This window comes from Ochlerotatus camptorhynchus, unplaced genomic scaffold (assembly GCF_037179485.1).
Source record: "Ochlerotatus camptorhynchus isolate MF236.1 unplaced genomic scaffold, CSIRO-AGI_Acam_v1.1 ptg000389l, whole genome shotgun sequence".
NCBI classification, from domain to species: Eukaryota; Metazoa; Arthropoda; class Insecta; order Diptera; family Culicidae; genus Ochlerotatus; species Ochlerotatus camptorhynchus.
This window is the reverse complement of record NW_027040876.1, coordinates 392,146-410,871: the sequence shown is the minus strand read 5'-3', so window position 1 is coordinate 410,871 and position 18,726 is coordinate 392,146. Positions and strand designations below refer to the sequence as shown.

Genomic DNA, 18,726 nt, shown 5'->3' with positions numbered 1-18,726 from the left:
CGGCTGTGCAATTCTCGGCAACACATTTTTTACTGAGATCTCAGCAAACATTTCATTTGTTTGCTGAGATTCAGCTAAACATTAACGAGACTCTGCAATCAAATGTCACTTTTGCTGAGATCTCAGTAAAACTTATTTTGCCGAGATTTGCACAGTCGAGCTCGGTAGAAAAAACTAAGTGTGTGAAATATGACAATTTTTTTTTTGGAACAGACGAAGGGTGAAGAATGCCAAATTACTTAAAAATTCATGAAAATTTAATTCCCGGTTTTTCTCTGGTTGCCCATCATAGTTATATCAGTTTCATAAATATAGCTATGGTAAAATGGGATAGGTACTCCAAAATTGCATCATATTGTCAAATTATGTTCCATAATTTAAATAAAGTACACAGCAAAAAAATAATTTTGATATCACGTCAAAGTGGATGCACTACAATCATGTCGAAAATATGGTGTAATATTACTTGCTAAAAAGGACAAAATTATCATTAATACAATGCATGAACATGACATTACGCTACTTTTACTGCATTTGTTTATTTATGTGGTCATAAAAATTACATGAAATTTTCGACATGATTGTAGTGCATCCACTTTGATGTGATATCAAAATTATTTTTTTGCTGTGTAGTATGTGAAGGCCGACATTATAAAAGTTTTTAAGAGTCCTGGAATTTAGCAATTTCTCTTGGTAACATGTAATTTTTGCGATGGTAGGTATTTGAACCAAATGATATATGGAACTTGAAAATTTATTTAGAAAACAAAGAGATCCACTGGATAAAATTCAAATCTCGGACTGAGAAATTTGTCGTCACATTCTTGAACTTGTCGATATTTCAGACACCGAAAAGTTTAAAATATCAAATATGGCGCTACTGTCGAGATCTCAGATTTAACAAAAAAAAATCATCGTTGGGCAAAATTAGAACTCATACTCATATTGCTTCAATTGATTGTCTGATTTTTAACCAAATTTGGCCAGTTGTAGAAAGGCGATTTCAAAATTGTTGAAACGTGTGTTAGAGCTCACAAATTATTTCTAAGCCCAACAATAATGATAGGCGAAATCAAGGTCCAGTGCAAGGTTGGAATTGGAGTCATTTTAGAAAAATTCCAATTTAATAACATAACCTCAATGCCGAGGCCTTGAACCCACGCGAATAGATAAAGTTTAATGATAATTTTTAATCGGGTCACCGCGAAGCAACAACTCTACACGCATGGAAGGTAAAACTCGTCCACCGACAAGCATTATTAGTCAATCAAAATGAATAACGTATTAGAGACACCGCCCCGATCGTGTTCATGATCGTGCGTTCTGTCAAGGTAGCCAATCTATTCCATTGTACAAATGCCGTTCGAGTCATACCTGCTTAACCCTGTCCCGCTTCTCCTGGTCCATCCCGCTTCCTTCGCCGTCCTCAATCCGGAACCACTCACCAGCTGACGACCGATTGTACGTCGGTACATAGCTGGAATTTTGGAACGCCGGACTTCGCCAACTGTACTCCTCCTCGTCTTCATAATCCACATCCAATCGGGACCAGTGCTGATAGCTGTAGATCGGAGCACCGTTCTTGTTGTACTCGTCGACGTCAACAATCAAATTATCCGCCGCACCGCCTTCACCCCCGCCGGCGAACCGATTGAACTTGGTATAATCTTCGTATGTCCGATACCGGTCGGCGGCTCGATCCTCGTTGGATCGCCTGTGAACGACCAGCGTCACACCGGTAACGGCCACCACAAAAACTGCCGTCGCGACCCCACTCAAGGCCGGTGCCATGTTTTACTCACTCACTCGCGCTACGCGTGACCACTGTTCTTTTTTGTTTGCTTTGTTATTCGATTTGTTGATTCAATTCGGCGTCCCTCTCTCGCTCTCGCTCTCTCTCTCTTCTGTTATTACACATTCACTGAATGCACAAAAAGCGTGAGATTGAACATCCGGTAGCTAGGTTGGTAAGGTTGAATTGGATTTTAGATGCAACACTTTCAGAGATTCACATCCACTAGAGGACAGGGTGTTTGGAGGTTCCGTTTGAACCTGGAGGTTGGTACACACTGTCAGCTTTTAAACTGTACTTTCTCTACCGTCACTTTCCATTTTCCATACAAATGTGATTAGCGGATATGCGTTCGTAGAATGTTTGATCGTTTTACAGCAACATTTTAGCATGAGATATCTCTGATAAATCATATGTTCATTCACCTGTTGTGTTTCCTAGAGCATTTTGAATAATACTTATTAAATCACACTTAAGACGCTCTTGCTATAAACTTGCTATAAAAGACGAACTTCGTCGTTTTTCAATAATTCTCCGTAGTAACCATTTTGTAAGGAAAATGCATATTTGAGTTCACTACTGTTTGTTTATTGCCGATATCGGTAACTGCTGGGCTGACCAACTGTCGACGCAAAAGGTTTGACTAATGGACTAGGGTGATTACGAAGCGGTAATAGCATTCTCAGAAGCTTCCCCCCCCCAGAATAACAAAACAATCGATTGCATAAAAATGCTGGTCCGCATGTTATTCAACTGCACCGACCGACCGACGAGTATCTGTATCGTTTCAAAATTTCCTAAAGTCTCGGCGATCGTACCTCATTACATAACAATCGAAACAGCCCATAACATGAATACTAGTTTTTTTCCTTGATTTGTTTTCCGTCGATCCTGTTTTCCGTGCTGAGCACCAATGCTACCGACGCCAGGGAGGCAGCTCTCCGACACCTGAACCCTACCTATCAACCCATCAACTCATGAACCGGGGACCAACGACTTTACTTCCTTTCGTGATCAGAGACGTTATGCCTCAGAACATCCCGGCGGCGCCGACTGGGATTGAACCCAGGCCTGCTGGGGTGAGAGGTAATCACGCTTACTACTACATCACTGGCGCCGCTGTGAATACTAGTTTATTGGAGCTCTATCTAATAAAAAATAGCTCAGCCAGCGGCAGCACCAAGCCCATTCGATGCCAGCCCGTGTCGTATCAAATGTTAATGGATGCAAATGACTTTATGCCTGCGGTTTGTTGAGGGTAAACGCTCCTATAGTTGCGGTACGTTGGAAGCGTTAGGTTGCTATAGTTACTTATGGAGACTCCATTAGCACCTACGCCGTATGACGTAGCGAACACGTTATTAACGCTAGGTTTGGCGAAATTTTACATGATATTTCATGTAAATGTAAGCGTAATATAGCATAAATATTTATTATTGCATACAAGCTTGTAAGCAATTTCGATGTTTATGCCAACTCTAGGTCAAAACTAAACGAAAGGAGATGTGTGACAGTTAAAATTCAGATTTTTTTTCTGTGTATAGGAACCTACACTCATAAAATAAATCACATAGCCAGTGGAAAATATAGGAGCGTTTACCCTAGATTAGTGAAGTTTCTTCATTATCGAGACTTTCAGCCGTTCGCCTTGTGTTCGTACCACGAGATTCGATCAGATTTGGGTCCGACCGGGAGAAATTGATCTTCATTTTGGCGGTGTAAAAAGCAAATTTGGACGAACATTTCAAAAGGTCAAATTAGCATTGATCTGTTCATCGTTTGCTTTCTCCTTTTTGGCCTGCTGTTATCGAAATCCGTGATTCCTCAAAAGAAATTCGCGACAAGTAAAAAACTTTTTCATCGCTTAAAAATACCATTTCTATACATAGCTGGAAAAAGGGCCTATCTGCTTTGATCGATTTTGTTTATCGACTTTCTCTTTCGTTAATAACTCAGCTGCAACAACAATAGCACGAAAACTGTTTGCATAGCCGTGGTTATCAAAAGAGAAAGTCGATGAAGAGAATCGATCAAAGCAGTTAGGCCCTTTTTCCAGCTCTGTATAGATTTGTATTACTACTACTTGGTATTTCAAGCTTATTGCTTATAGCGTATTAGCATTTTTCCTGCTCTCAACATAGTGTTCTTTGAAGCACTTCCAAATTTTAATTGAGAGCTTTCTATGCCTGTAGGAATTCAAGAAATTTTCCAACCCGAAAAATTAATAGACCAGACCGGGAATCGAACCCAACCGCCTCCAGCATGGACTTCCTTCGTAGCTGCGCCTTTACCGACTGAGCTAAGGGAGTATCGTTTGTATCCTTAAAAAAGAGACAATCTATTTTCATTCGTAGTTATTTATGTTCTGGGTAGTATAAATTTTGAGTATTTAGCGATCATAATAATTTATACATTATGAGATTCTATTGAATAAAAGCGGCCTAGCTTTTTTGAAACATTCTTTTTCTTTCATTTGAAATGCGAATTAACTTGAATATTATTAACATCCAAATCCCAATAAAAATAGGTTGCATAGAACGAATTACAATTCAATTAATTTTATTTTAGGTTTTCATTTTAAAAAAATAATAATACTGACAATAATTCTTCTAAGAAGTATTCGAAAAGAGATTTAACGAAAAAAATAGGTAATTCCAAGGAAAATTCCAAGGGAATTGAATTCTGAATTCCGATGATAGCTCCAACTAAATTTTGAGGAAAATTTCTTAAGAATTCTGAGGAGTATTCCAAGGATATTCCGGTGATAATTTTTAGAAAATTCAAAAGAGAGTTCCAAGGAAATTATGATGAGCATTTCAACGAATCAATCGGAATTCTGAACATAATTAAAAAGGAATTCCTATGGTAATTCCATGGGAATTTCAGGAGAATACTTAGTACATGCTGAGGAGAACTCCAAGATGAAGTTTATTCAATTTGATGTCTTGAGAGAAGTTTTTAGTTTAAATTTGGCACATCATAAGTTATACTCATTGGGACACCACTTGAAAATTATAACTTTTTTACTAAAGATTTAAGATATTGAAATGTTCAACCAAATTGCAGAACTCATCATTTCCATAAACTTTGTTGAAGACGCAAATTTGCTAGCATGCAAATTTTATTGAGATATGAAGCATTATTTATGAAAACCCCCTTAAATCGATTTTTCGGCTTTAACTTTGTTGTTTTATTTTAACCAAAATCAACCGCGATACGAAATGTGGTCAGGTTTTGACCACTTATAACTTTGTCAATAGCGGATGGATTTTAATTATAAACAATCCAATCGATTGGAAATATCTCCACGAATCTGCTAAAATGAACACTTTATCAATTTTCAATCGGTCACTATTGAAAATTACACAAATGTCAAACTGTTGCAATGATGATCAAAATTATCACAGATTGCCTGCAAAAAGCACTTTCACTAACACAGATCTCAAAATCGAACTCCATCCGGTCTCGCCGAACGGTGCTTATTCAATCACCGTGAGTGCGGGTGCCCGGTCGTAATCAGCAGCAGCAGCAGTGCTTTCGGCGCGTTGTGTTAAACTAGCAGCTAGCTATCAAGGCTGTCCTCAAGAGCCCTCGATTCACCGAAGAAGGAGGAAGAAGCCGCACCGCTACTGATCGGATTCAGTTGCTCGTCGCGAGCCGCTGTGGGCCATCTATGCCAAGCGCGTCACCCTCGTTCCAAACAAAATACAGCTCGCCAGCCTCATCCGTGTTGAACAGCCTAGTAGCTCAGCAATATTCATAATACACCATAAATAATTGTTGTTTAAGAGTTAATTTTCATTGAACGTTCGCTTGCCTTGATACCAGCCACATCACCCCCAAAGCTCTTTGATTATGTACCCATCAACCAAAAGTTTGTGGTCAAATGCGTAACAGTATTGAGATGACCTTGTCAATTAACCGGAAACACTTCGAATTAAGGTAAGATTTTCTCCACGACGCTAGAAAAAAGCAAAACAATCTCGAATATGTCGCAATTGGAAAATTTTAGCAAGAAATTCCTCCAACGCTTTTTGATCTATTGAATAAACCGAAAATTCTCCGCGTTTTGTGCACGAAAATGCGCAATTTTGTCATCAGAAAACGAGGCGTTTCCGTGATGGGAAAAAGAGGTTTCCCTAACACAGTCGCCGAATATTGATACCGAGCACGTAATCCTACGTCAAATCTACGGTCGTGTCTTGGATACAGCGTTGCCAGTATTCCAGATTTATCTGGATTTTCCAGATTTTTAGTCGTCTTTCTAGATACACAGACAGATCACGTATATTTCCAGATTTTTTAAACATCTTTAAAAATATCACTGCAATTGATTTCCTTCTTCTTCTTCTTCGCATTTCAAGCTTATTGCTTAGTGCATATTAGCACATAGTGTTCTAGTTCTAAATGCACTTCCACAGTTATTAATTGAGAGCTTTTGATGCCAATACCAATGCATGAATTTGTATATTGTGTGGCACAATGATATTTCATGCCCAGGGAAGTCGAGAAAATTTCCAACACGAAAGATTCCCTCGAGCGGACCGGGAATCGAACCCGCCACCTCCTGCTATGGTAATACCGTGCCTTTATTGACTAGGCTATGAGGCCCCAATTGATTTCCTAATCAAAACATAAAAAAAGCATGGAATTGTTACAACATGGTTGCATGTTAATGGGTTGCAGCATCATGAAAATTGAGACATTTTCTAACGATTTTTTTTTTTGGAATCCTGGATTTATAAAAATCAAACTTTCAATATGGAGGAATTTTCATAATTTTGGAATTTAGAGAAATCGAAAACTTTTCAGGATTTTTTCCTTGAATTGTTTACCGTACTAGTACCATGGACCGGAGACCATGCCTCAGGCGCCGACTGGGATTGAACCCAAGCCTTTTGAGGGTGAGAGGCAATCACGCTTACCACAACACCACCGATGCCGCTTACTGTTCAGGATTGAAAACAATAAATTGAGCTTTGGAAAATTAACAAGCCCTTTGAATCTAGACAACCATCAGGACTGTGAAGTATGTTCGTGAGATTTTTGAGGATAATTCATAAGGGGGGAATTTTGAAGGCATCTGATAATTTTTAGCATTTTTTAAAGTACTTGTGAATATTGAGTTACCTTATCACTTTGATGTAATTTAAGAATTTTAAGGTAATTCTGCAAATAGTTCACAGTGAAGTGTGAGGCGAATTCCTTGTGAAACCAAAGGAGGATTTCAAGTTAATTCTGAATATGATTCCATCCATCTTTGTGGGATTCGTGGTCGTGCGGCGTCACCCTTCGTTCAGGCGTATTGTGAGTGCCCCGATGTGAGGGTTCGATTCCCGCTCCAGCCAGTGGAACTTTTCGCAACCCTGAATATTTCCCTACTGGTCTACAGGGTGTGGTGTGTTGTCCGTTGTCTAGTGTTAAGTATTCAGTCTCTGCAACCTCCGGTTGAAGACGGTGTCAATTGCCTTTTAAAACTCTGATGACAATTGCCTGGAGATTTTGTTAAGAAAGGAAATAGAATTCGGAAAAGACATCATAGAAAATTCTTAAAATGAAACTTAAGGAGTATGCTAGTGCGAATCATGAGAATACTTTGAATGGAATTCTGTCCAATGTTCCTATGGAGATTAATTTTAATGAAATTTTAAGAAATTTAAACCGAATTATGCGAAAAGAACATCTGGCAATTTCTGGGAGACTTTCAAAGCCTTTTGGAAACGTACTTGAGAAGTTAGGAAAGACTGAAGAGGATTTCAAAACAATTCTGACCTTACCTACAAAGCAGTTTAAAAGAAATTATCGGATAAGTCTGAGAAGAGTGTGACGGTCATTCTGAAGAGTGTACCAAGGAAGTTATTAGAAATATTCTAAGGGAATTTCATAGAGAAAAATGGAGGCAGAATTATGCCAATTCTTGGGAATTATTACCAGTTTGAGATAATTTATGAATTGGAGAGTGATTTATAAGAGATTACAAAGCTAATGCTAAGAATTATTAGAATGTTACTGAAAAAGTTTGAGTATTAGCAAGATTATTTTAGGGGACTCCAGCAAAGAAGTACGATTGAATTCTAGGATGATTCAAATGGAACTCTGAAAAAAGGACGAAGCTATCCTGTGAAGAGTTCCAAGTAATTTCAGACTAACAAAAAACTTCATGATCTGGGACCCAGGAAAAATATAAATTCCAGAATTTAGAATCATTTCAAGATCCTGAGACTTCCAAAATGACGCTTTCAGACTTTCATTTTAGTTATAGAATAAAATTATTCTTTGGCATAAAATTATTCGTAATGGTCATGCGAATAGGGGAGTGACCAGTAGTTTAGGTAAACTGTGTGTGAGTACCACGATGTTAGGATTTAGTTCCCACTTCAGTCAGGTGAATTTTATTTTAAAATAAAATTGCCTACTGGTCTACCGGGTATTGTGTGTTGCATGGTGCCAATAATTAAATTGTAAGTCTGATCAACCTCAGGGTCATATTAGAATAGAACTAATAATTTTACAAGATCCAAATTGATCGAATTTCAGCAAAAATCTGAATCATTGCCCATAACAAACAATTACGCAATGTTTTGAACAAATCGGAGAAGATCGAGTTTTTCCGAATCATCATTTGGTGCGGAACTGCTCAATAATTACAAGTAGTAATCAGGAATTCGCGTGTCAAAGTACTTAGAGATAGTAAATATCTACGTTCTGGTACAAATTTTATCTTAAAATAGATGTTAATTGACTGTAAAATCAATTAAAACAGGTCACTCCCATGCTTTTTACAGATGCCTTACTACCAAGAGAGTAAGCTATTTTGTCGCTCACACAATTCTCTCTCTCTCACGAGCTCAATCTCTCAACTATCTCTGTATTTTGATGTCACACGATGTGTGTTTTCCCTCTCACAGACTTCAGAATAGAGTTCCTGGCACTAACAAAATCTTCGGTACCCTTATTTGTTATGCATTTAGATTCACATCTGAAGTCCCCCTGAAAACTGTTTTCCGTTAGTTGCTAACAGGGCACAGTACGTTGGTTCAATAAACCTAGAAACCCCTTTCAAAGATTTCTAAATAGCGTACCTGACACTAGCATACGCGCAGAATCTCGAGGCAGCGTAGCAAGAGGACTGCTGGAGTACAGTAAAAATCACTGACGCAGCCGAGAGCACCATCGGGTACGTGGAAAGAAGTCGACGGAATGAATGGTTCGACGAGGAGTGCAGAGCAATTTTGGAGGAGAATAACGCAGCGCGGGCGGTAATGCTGCAGCATGGAACCCGACAGCAGCACACCCGCATCTTTTGGGAGAAAAAACGCCGCCTGGAAGAAGCGGAGTGCGAGGAAATGCTGTGCCGTTCCCAAGAAGTGTTGAAGTGCTGTGCCGTTCCCAAGAAACATGGAAGTACTACCAGAAGCTCAACGCATCCCGCAACGGCTTCGTGCCGCGATCCACAATGTGCAAGGATAAGGAGCCTCTTGACGGGCGGACGTGAGGTGATTGAAAGATGGAAGCAGCACATCGATGCGCACCTGAATGGCGAGGAGAACGTAGGCACGGGAGACCAGCACAATGGAGGAAACGACTACGTCAGTGCAGCAGAGGACGGAACTGACCCAACTCCCACGCTGAGGGAAGTTAAGGATGCCATTCAGCAGCTCAAAAACAACAAAGCAGCTGGTAAGGAACGTATCGCAGCCGAACTCATCAAGATGGGCCCAGAAAAGTTGGCCACCTGTCTGCTCCGAATGATAGTCAGGATCTGGGAAACAGAACAGCTACCGGAGGAGTGGAAGGAGGGGGTAATCTGCCCCATTCACAAGAAAGGCGACCATTTGGAATGTGAGAACTTCAGAGCTACAAAGTGCTATCCCAGATCATCTTCCGTCGTCTATCACCTAAAATGACCGAGTTCGGGGGAAGTTATCAAGCCGGCTTCATCGACGGCCGATCGACAACGGACCAGATCTTCACCGTACGGCAAATCGTCCAGAAATGCCGTGAATACCAGGTCCCAACGCATCATTTGTTCATCGATTGTAAGGCGGCATACGACAGTATCGACCGCACAGAGCTATGGAAAATCATGATCAGACTGACCAAAGCAACGATGGACGGTGTGCACAACTGCGTAAGGGTTTCGGGTGAACTATCTAGTTCATTCGAATCTCGCCGGGGATTGCGACAAGGTGACGGACTCTCATGCCTACTCTTGAACATCGCTCTAGAAGGTGTAATGCGACGAGCCGGGCTCAACAGCCGGGGTACGATTTTCACGAAATCGGGTCAATTTGTGTGCTTTGCGGACGACATGGACATTATCGCAAGAACATTTGGAACAGTGGCAGAACTATACACCCACCTGAAACACGAAGTAGCAAAAGGTTGGACTGGTGGTGAGTGCGTCAAAAACAAAGTACATGCTAGTAGGCGGAACCGAACATGACAGGATTCGTCTAGGAAGTAATGTCACGATAGACGGGAATACTTTCGAGGTAGTGGAGGAATTCGTTTACCTTGGATCTTTACTGACGTCTGACAACAATGTGAGTCGTGAAATACGAAGGCGCATCATCAGTGGAAGTCGTGCCTACTACGGGCTCCAGAAGAAACTACGGTCAAAAAAGATTCACCCCCGCACCAAATGTACCATGTACAGAACGCTAATAAGACCGGTGGTCCTCTATGGACACGAGACATGGACTATGCTCGAGGAGGACCTGCAAGCACTCGGAGTTTTCGAGCGACGTGTGCTAAGGACGATCTTCGGCGGTAGGAGGGTGAGTGGCGGCGAAGAATGAACCACGAGCTCGCTGCACTATACGGCGAACCCAGCATCCAGAAGGTGGTCAAAGTCGGAAGGATACGGTGGGTAGGACATGTTGCAAGAATGCCGGACAACAACCCTGCAAAGTTTGTGATCCGGTTGGCACAAGAAGGCGTGGAGCGCAGAGAGCACGATGGGCGGACCAGGTAGAGCGTGATCTAGCGAACATTAGGCATGACCGAGGATACAGAGCGGCAGCCGCAAACCGAGTATTGTGGCGTACTATTGTTGATTATGTCTTATCTTAAATGCATTCTCAATAAAAAAAAGTTCCTAAGCCCCACCCCTAACAGGATCGAACGCCTTTTATCTCTGATTGGGGCGGGGCTTAACAAGCTTTTTTTTAGAATGCTAAAAAGGAGGGACTACATAGAGGTACCAGACATGTTTTGCAGTGTCAGGTACTCTATTTTGAAGTCTGTGAAAGGGATTTCTAGATTGGTTGCCTGCACTGTGCCTTGTTAGCAACTAACGGAAAACAGTTTTTTTTTTTAATTTCCGATATATGTCGCCATAAACAACAGTAGTGACATCTGATGGCCAGTAAGCGCTGCAACCATTTTCATCAATTAGGTAAAATAGACAAAATATCGAGCCGAATGCCGAGCCAACCTGGAATAATTCCGGAACCATGTATTGAGCCACAAGTTTCATTAATAATTCAAAAACCTGACAAAGTTTCCGACCAAATGCAACTTGTTTTGAAGAGAATTATTAACAAATAATTTTGGCTACGCAAAGATTCATTCCGTTACAATATATTACAGCGAACTAAGAGGCCTTTCAACTGACTACCCGCGCAAAGTCGGTTAACAAAATGAAAGCAAATCGATATTAAAGTTTGCGAAATAAGTCTGATTGTATATTGTGCCTTCAGTTTTTTTTTAATGAAAGCAGCTTAACTTCAAGTTCTGCTGTTAACGTTTTGTTGAAAATTGAACTAACGATTATTGTTTAATTTACGCCAGGCCCGTATTCAGTTAAATATTATGAATGCAACATCAGTAATCAAATTGATTTCAACAGTGTAAACATTTGCTCTCATGTCTGCTGTATTGCCGTTAAGTCAACCAAAATTAGATCAACTTCAGGATTCAAAATATAACAGCACATTTCGATTTCAATTTGATCTCTAGCTTTGCTCGGATAAGCTATCATCGCGAGACTCCAAATTCGATTATCTATGGAAATAGATGGAAAGGAGGTCGTTGTCGTCTGTCACGTCGTTGGGATTTGTATACACAAAAAAAAAAGAAATATATCATCTATAAAATCCGGTATTCTGTATCTTCAGGAATGGTAAAATAGCCATTTGGGTTTATGTTTTTTTGGGAATTTTCCAATTAAAGCTATATTTAGATTTTTCGCGAGTTTCATGGTAGGAAATGTCCCAAAAGCGAACTACCATTTTAGAATGATGCATATAATTTGCATAAGCAATCGAACAAATTTCTATATGAATAACCAAGATCCATCTGAATTACAGGTTACTCGTATAGCAAAAACCAACCACTCGGCCATTTTGGCAGATTATATCTTGTAGAATATATTCCAGTATAACACCACTCAACACTAAATAGTCGAGGTTTTTTTCCATTGAAATTGGCTTTCACGAGTTTTTTCGCCTTCCTCCTCCCACAAACGGTGCAATACGAGTAACCTTTAAATTGGAATGATCTTGTGAATAACATTCAAATCAATGGAATAATTTATTCCCATTGGAAAACCCGACACTGGAGCCAGGTAAAAGAGACAAATCCGGACAAACTAGTTTCTTCTCGAATATATGCGCTCTTAAGTGCACCCCGCACGACCACGACAGAGGTTTTGTCAATATTTCCGTCAATATTTTCACGCCAATCTTTTGCTGACTCCTAACTTAATTTGTAATATTCCGACCGACGAGACAAACAACAACTTGCCTGACAAAATATGCCGAGGGATTAGGCCCCATCTACATATTGCTATACTGCCTATAATCGCATATCCGTCCCATATGGAAAAAAGTAGGTATTAAGAAAATGGCCGTCGAAGCATATTTCAAGTCGAACCTACCAATACCTCAACATGTGCATCAATATTTTCGTCATTAATATTGGCATCAATATAAATTGACAATACTTTTGCTCGTGTGGTGCCCGCTTTAGACTGGCTGTGTAGAAAGCAACTAGCTTGCTGCCATCCAACTTCTGTAACAATACCGATAGCTGGTGCTAGCCGGCATTCGTTGCAAAAATATCAACGACGCTTTCCCAAACTACGTCTTCGCTCGGAACCTTAGCTTAAAAATGGTATTTTCTGAGTCAGCCCAAAAGTCGCCTTTGTCTAGAGTGTAAACAGTGGCCCGTGGCCGCAAACGCGTCCGAGTACAATTTAATAATAACCAAAGCAAAAATGTAGGCAGAAATGGGTCACATTGTGCCACTTAAGGCCAACCAACGCAAACGCGAAATCTGATGCGTCGACAGTCGTCCAACGGTCAGTCAGCACAGCCAAGCTCGAGTTTCTCGTTATTCTTCTTCAAGTGGTTTAACATATTCTTTCCGTTCCGTCTTCTGTTTTCGCGCGCGCTATGCTCTCTTCAAGTACACTTTCGCGACACGGCTGATTGCACAATCGAGTATCAGTTTCACTTTCCACCGCCGCCCCACTGTTGCAAAGGTGGCAACCGAAGGGGCTTGACACTCCCGTTAGCCCACGCGAAGCACCACGAAATCCAATCTCGCTGTCTGTAAATTAGCATTCAGGGGTTTATTTTTTTGCAAATCATTCGCTTCACCCCTTTGCTGGAGCTCACTTCCATCGGTTGTAGTAAAAATCCCCACAAACCAGTTTACTCTGGTGGAAGCCGTTAATCTCGAAAGATTGAACTGATGATGTCTGGTATGGATGGCGAACGCTGCTGCCTGTCACGGTCAATGGTAGACCTTTTTTTAAAAAAAAAAATAAAAACCTTCATACACTTTGCGTCACTCAGATGAAGGTACGTTTTCGTCACTGCAGCTTCCGAAACTGCTGTTAATGCAACTGCTGGATCCGGTGTTGCGGTGTTTTCTCTATACAGCGCGCACCGTGACCACGCAGATTCAACCTTGTACCGGCAAGGCGACCTGCGATGTTTTGTTTTATTACTCGACGAGCACTCGATCCGTTCTAGACGGGCAGACACACTGACTGTCGCGAAGAGACACCACCACCGACGATCCGCAGCGGGGCGCGATCGATTCAAGACTGACTGACTTTCTGAGACTCTCCGAGCGATGAGACGCAACGCGACGCAAGACGAGTTGGCGGACGTTGCACGGTAAGAGAGCATGCATAAATGACGTAGCATTTACGGGGTGAGGAGGGGGGAGGGCTGATATGTTGTGACCGGCCATGAATTTGGTATATCTAAATACGCTACGAGGGGAGGAGGGGAGTCTAAAATTGATAAAAAATATACTTCGTCTTTTATGGATGGTGCATAAAGGCACAGATGATCATCAGCGATGGCAGATCTACGGATTTAATGGTTTTCCTGATGAATTCACTGCAGTAACCTTTTATTCCGAAGCAGGCAAAAGCTGTAATTCAATTAATTCCATTAATTACAGCTTGAATTACACCTAGCTACTTTGTAAGTCCTTTAATTACAGTCGTAATTTCGTAATTAAATTCCATTAACCACATTTGCAGTACTATAAGTTAAATTTTGAGTACTTTTAATAACGTTTAGTACGGCAAATTTCATTACAAATTTAAAATGAATTAATTACATTTCAACAGATTTTCGAAACTCGGATGGCGCGTTGCCAAAGTCCCACTCATCACTTCCAAAAGTTATGACATCTGAAGGGACTGAGCTCAAAGAAATCTGGCATCACTGCTGATCATCGATGAATGGCGAAAATCGGGTACAAGAAATTCGTTGCCTTGCGCTTGCCGGCAAACGGTACGAGGTGGAATACATAAAATTGAGTTTGAGAGTGGAGCTGCCGGGACTGGAGTGTAATAAAAGTGCGAAACGGTGATTTGAAGGAATCGTTTGCAGCAGAAGTGAATGAATCGCCGCGATCTTTACAATCAACTGGGAATATTTCGAGTTCTACTATTCTTTTTCTTTGGTTATTGAGTCCCAACTGCGGCCAACTACCGGTAACTGCAGAGGCTTAATAGGTTAACTTTCGAGACTTGTATTGACAATCAATTCCAAAGGTCTTACGGCCTAGAACCAGATGGCTTCCCAAGCAAAGTGAAATAACAACCTGATATCATCTGGATAACAAGTCTTGTTATTCCAGATATTATTTTGTTTTCAGTTGTTATCGGATTCAGGGTGGCCACTGAATATAAGATTTTTAATTCTCGGCTGTCCATGATAGTTTTCAACTAGATTTGACGAAAAATTATTAAACTAAATTTTTTAAATCTTGAGCATGAGCATGAGCATGATTGACCGCCCACGGTTGCTACTCTGTTATTGCCAGACCAGCTGTAATTACACAGAGAACCAATAGACGATGCTTGGGACTAGCAATCATCCTCAATGTGTAAAAACTGGTGATCTCGAATTAGGCAATACCAGCGCCAGCCGCGCCTGAACGCACGTCAGGAAAGGAATGGGTAGGAATGTGTTGACGTGACACTCGCTTTGATGGAAGCCGAGGAGTCCTCTGCACTTCCACGAGGAATCACAGGGATGTTGGGTAAGAGGGTTGGGTTTGCAGCAGGGTTCGTTTTGGTAAACGATAAGCTGAATTGATATCCTAACAATCATATAACGCGAAGGAGCTTGGCATTGAACCCACGGTCTTCTGCTCAGTAAGCAAAAACGTTTGCCACTAGGCATCGAGTTGCTGTTATTACCATGTAGTCATGTTAACAAATAAAACGATTGACGAATATTGATGTGGATGGGCTTGAGATTAGACTCAGGATGATCTGCTCAGTAAGCAAAAACGGTTGCTCTAAGGCCACCGAGCTCCTCATGTCACATCATACCGTTACTCAAGTTGTTATAACTATTCAAGGTGGAGGAGTGGCCATCGCTGCAAGACGGAACATCAGTTGCCGGCTGCTATCAAACTTTCGATTTCCCGGGCCAGGGAACAACACATGTCAGTATCCAGACAGGTGAGTAACACTCTGAACCTTGACAGCTCTACCAAAGATCTCATTAGACTCCGTAACACCATTCGTAGGCAGTACCAGCGTACTGGCCTGCCTAACTTGAAGACCAATTGTAATCGATCAACAAAGATCATTCAGGCCAGGATGGTGGATCTCACAAAAAATGATTTTGCTAGTAAGATCCGCTCTCTCCCAGATTGTGCTAAGCCCTTCTGGAAACTTACAAAAATTCTTAATAACAAGCCTAGGCCCATTTCACCACTGACCCCACTGGATCGTCCCGGCGACCCAGTGGTTCATCTGATAGTTCCTGAAGAGAAGGCTGCCGCGATAGGTCAACACTTCGTCAGCACCCATAATCTCGGACAAAACATCGTCAGCCCTCATGAATCTGAGGTTGCTGAAAATGCAACCAATCTTCTTCAGATTCTTAACATTTTTCCAGAAGAATCCAAGAATACGGCTGACGAACTGTTGGCCTATATCAAATCATCTAAAAACATGAAGGCCCCAGGTTTCGACAACATCCTGAATCTGGAACTCAAACACTTGAGTTCCAGATTCTACAACCATCTGGCACTGATTTTTAATCCGTGCCTCAGACTTGGCTACTTCCCCTCGTGTTGGAAGTCAACTAAAGTCATACCCATCCGGAAACCTGGGAAGGATCCGTCCTCTCCTTCAAGTTATCGACCAATCAGCCTTCTCTCAGGGTTATCAAAACTGTTCGAAAGAGCAGTGTACCACCGGCTCCTAACATCTGCCGATGAAAACAACTTGTTACTCGAGGAACAGTTTGGTTTTCGGAAAGGTCGTTCGACCGTCCACCAGCTGACAAAGTAAAACAAATATCAAGATTTTATAAACCACATTTTTAAAATTTGTATGCTAAGGATTTCTTTTTCAAGATCTCGGATGTCATGAACTGAGATTTTTTTTTTTAAGATTCTCAATTCTCATGACTTCTTTTGCAGATCTTGGATTTAGAAACAATTGCCAACAAACCCAGATCTCAAACTTTACAAAACTTTCAGAATCCTGGGGCTTAGTAAAATATTGAAAACCCCAGAATATAAAAAAAAAACTAATAGAAAAAGTGTGAGGATTTATCCAAGACACGACCGTAGATTTGACGTAGGATTACGTGCTCGGTATCAATATTCGGCGACTGTGTTAGGGAAACCACTTTTTCCTATCACGGAAACACCTCATTTCTGATGACAAAATTGCTCATTTTTGTTCACAAAACGCACAGAGTTTTTGGTTTATTCAATAGATAATAAAAAAGCGTCAATTGATTGGAGGAATTTCTAAAATTTTCCATTCGCGAGATATTTGCGATCAATTATATAACTTCGAGATTTTTTTGCTGGAGAACACTTTACCTTGATTCTGGTTAATTGACAAGGTCATGTGGTATTCGGCCAGTGTAAGAATTTGTAGGTGTATTGTTGTTTGGAACGAGGGTGACGAGCTTGGCATAGATGGCCCACAGCGGCTCACGACGAGCAACTGAATCCGATCAGTAGCGGTGCGGCTTCTTCCTCCTTCTTCGGTGAATCGAGGGCTCTTGATAGCAAGCAGCTTGCGGGATGCTTTTCGTTGTGTATTGGAGAACAATGTTTAACACCACGCGCCGAAATCACTGCTGCTACTGCTGATTACGACCGGGCACCCGCACTAACGGTGATTGAATAAGCACCGTTCGGCGAGACCGGATGGAATTCGATTTTGAGATCTGTGTTAGTGAAAGTGCCTTTTGCAGGCAATCGGTGATAATTTTGATCACCATTGCAACAGTTGGACATTTGTGTATTTTTCAATAGTGACCTATTTAAAATTGATAAAGTGTTCATTTTAGCAGATTCGTAGAGAAATTTCCAATCGATTGGATTGTTTAGAATTAAAATCCATCCGCTATTGACAGAGTTTCAAGTGGTCAAAACCTGACCACTTTTCGTAACGCGTTTCAGATTGACGGTGTCGAAATCGAAGTGGTCGACGAGTTCGTGTATTTGGGCTCACTGGTGACCGCTGAAAATGATACCAACAGAGACATTCAAAAACGCAGTATGGCAGGGAATCGTGCCTACTTTGGACTCCAGAGGACGCTCGGGTCGAATATAATTCGCCACCACACGAAGTTTACTATCTACAAGACGCTGATTAGACCGATGGTCCTCTACGGCCACGAGACCTGGATTATTGGTGTTTTCGAACGGAAGGTGCTGCGTACCATCTACGGTGGAGTGCAGATGGATGACGGAACATGGAGGAGGCAAATGAACCACGAATTGCACCAGCTACTGGGAGAACCATTCATCGTCCACATTGCAAAAAATTGGGCGACTACGGTGGGCTGGGCACGTCGTAAGAATGCCACACAACGACCCAGTGAAAATGGTTGTCGAAAGCGACCCAACAGGAACAAGAAGAAGAGGCGCGCATCGCGCAAGGTGGATCGACCAAGTAGAAGGCGACTTGCCGACCCTTCGCAGACTACGAGGCTGGCGAAGTGTGGCCATGGATCGAGTAGAGTGGAGACGACTTCTTTGGACAGCAGAGGACAACAAGGCCTTAGCCTGATTGGCAAGGGAAGTATGATTTTCACTGAAGTTCTCAAGATTTTTTCGAAGTTCATGGAACTGCCTTTAACTTATCGACACTTATTCATAACTTCTTCAATAGTCTAGACATTCCTGACGTTATTATGAAGTTTCCGCAATTTTCCTTAAGTTTTATAAACTTTATAAACGCTCACGGAACTTTGCCTTAAATCACTAATTTTCCCTGAACTTATCTGGACATCCCTGAAGTTTTCTATGAATCCTAGAATTCTCAGAATAATATTGTAAGTCGATGCAAATTTCCTTAAGTTAAGTTATATGATAGTCCTCGAAGTACTCGGTACTTCACTGAATATAATGAAACTATCTAAAAATAACGATTTTTTTAGAAGTCCTCTGGAATTTCTTGAAAATATCTGTGCTTGTTA

The 18,726-nt window shown here is 41.3% G+C and overlaps 1 protein-coding gene across 3 annotated transcripts in view; it reads right to left on the bottom strand.

The window, feature by feature from the left end:
• alpha-Man-Ia (alpha-Mannosidase class I a) overlaps nt 1–18,726 on the bottom strand; it is a 122,031-nt gene that overhangs the window by 40,582 nt on the left and 62,723 nt on the right. Inside the window, exons 1-2 of one of the 3 annotated variants that reach the window (XM_065233096.1) lie at nt 13,581–13,808; nt 1,375–1,959 (exon numbers count right to left, since the gene is read on the bottom strand). The exons of 1 other annotated variant lie outside the window; for it this stretch is intronic. In XM_065233096.1, the coding sequence (XP_065089168.1) occupies nt 1,375–1,791 (417 nt within the window). In that variant the 5' untranslated portion in view covers nt 1,792–1,959; nt 13,581–13,808. Of the gene's footprint in view, nt 1–1,374; nt 1,971–13,580; nt 13,809–18,726 lie in introns of those variants that run through there. One more of the 3 variants, XM_065233098.1, reaches the window with a different exon arrangement.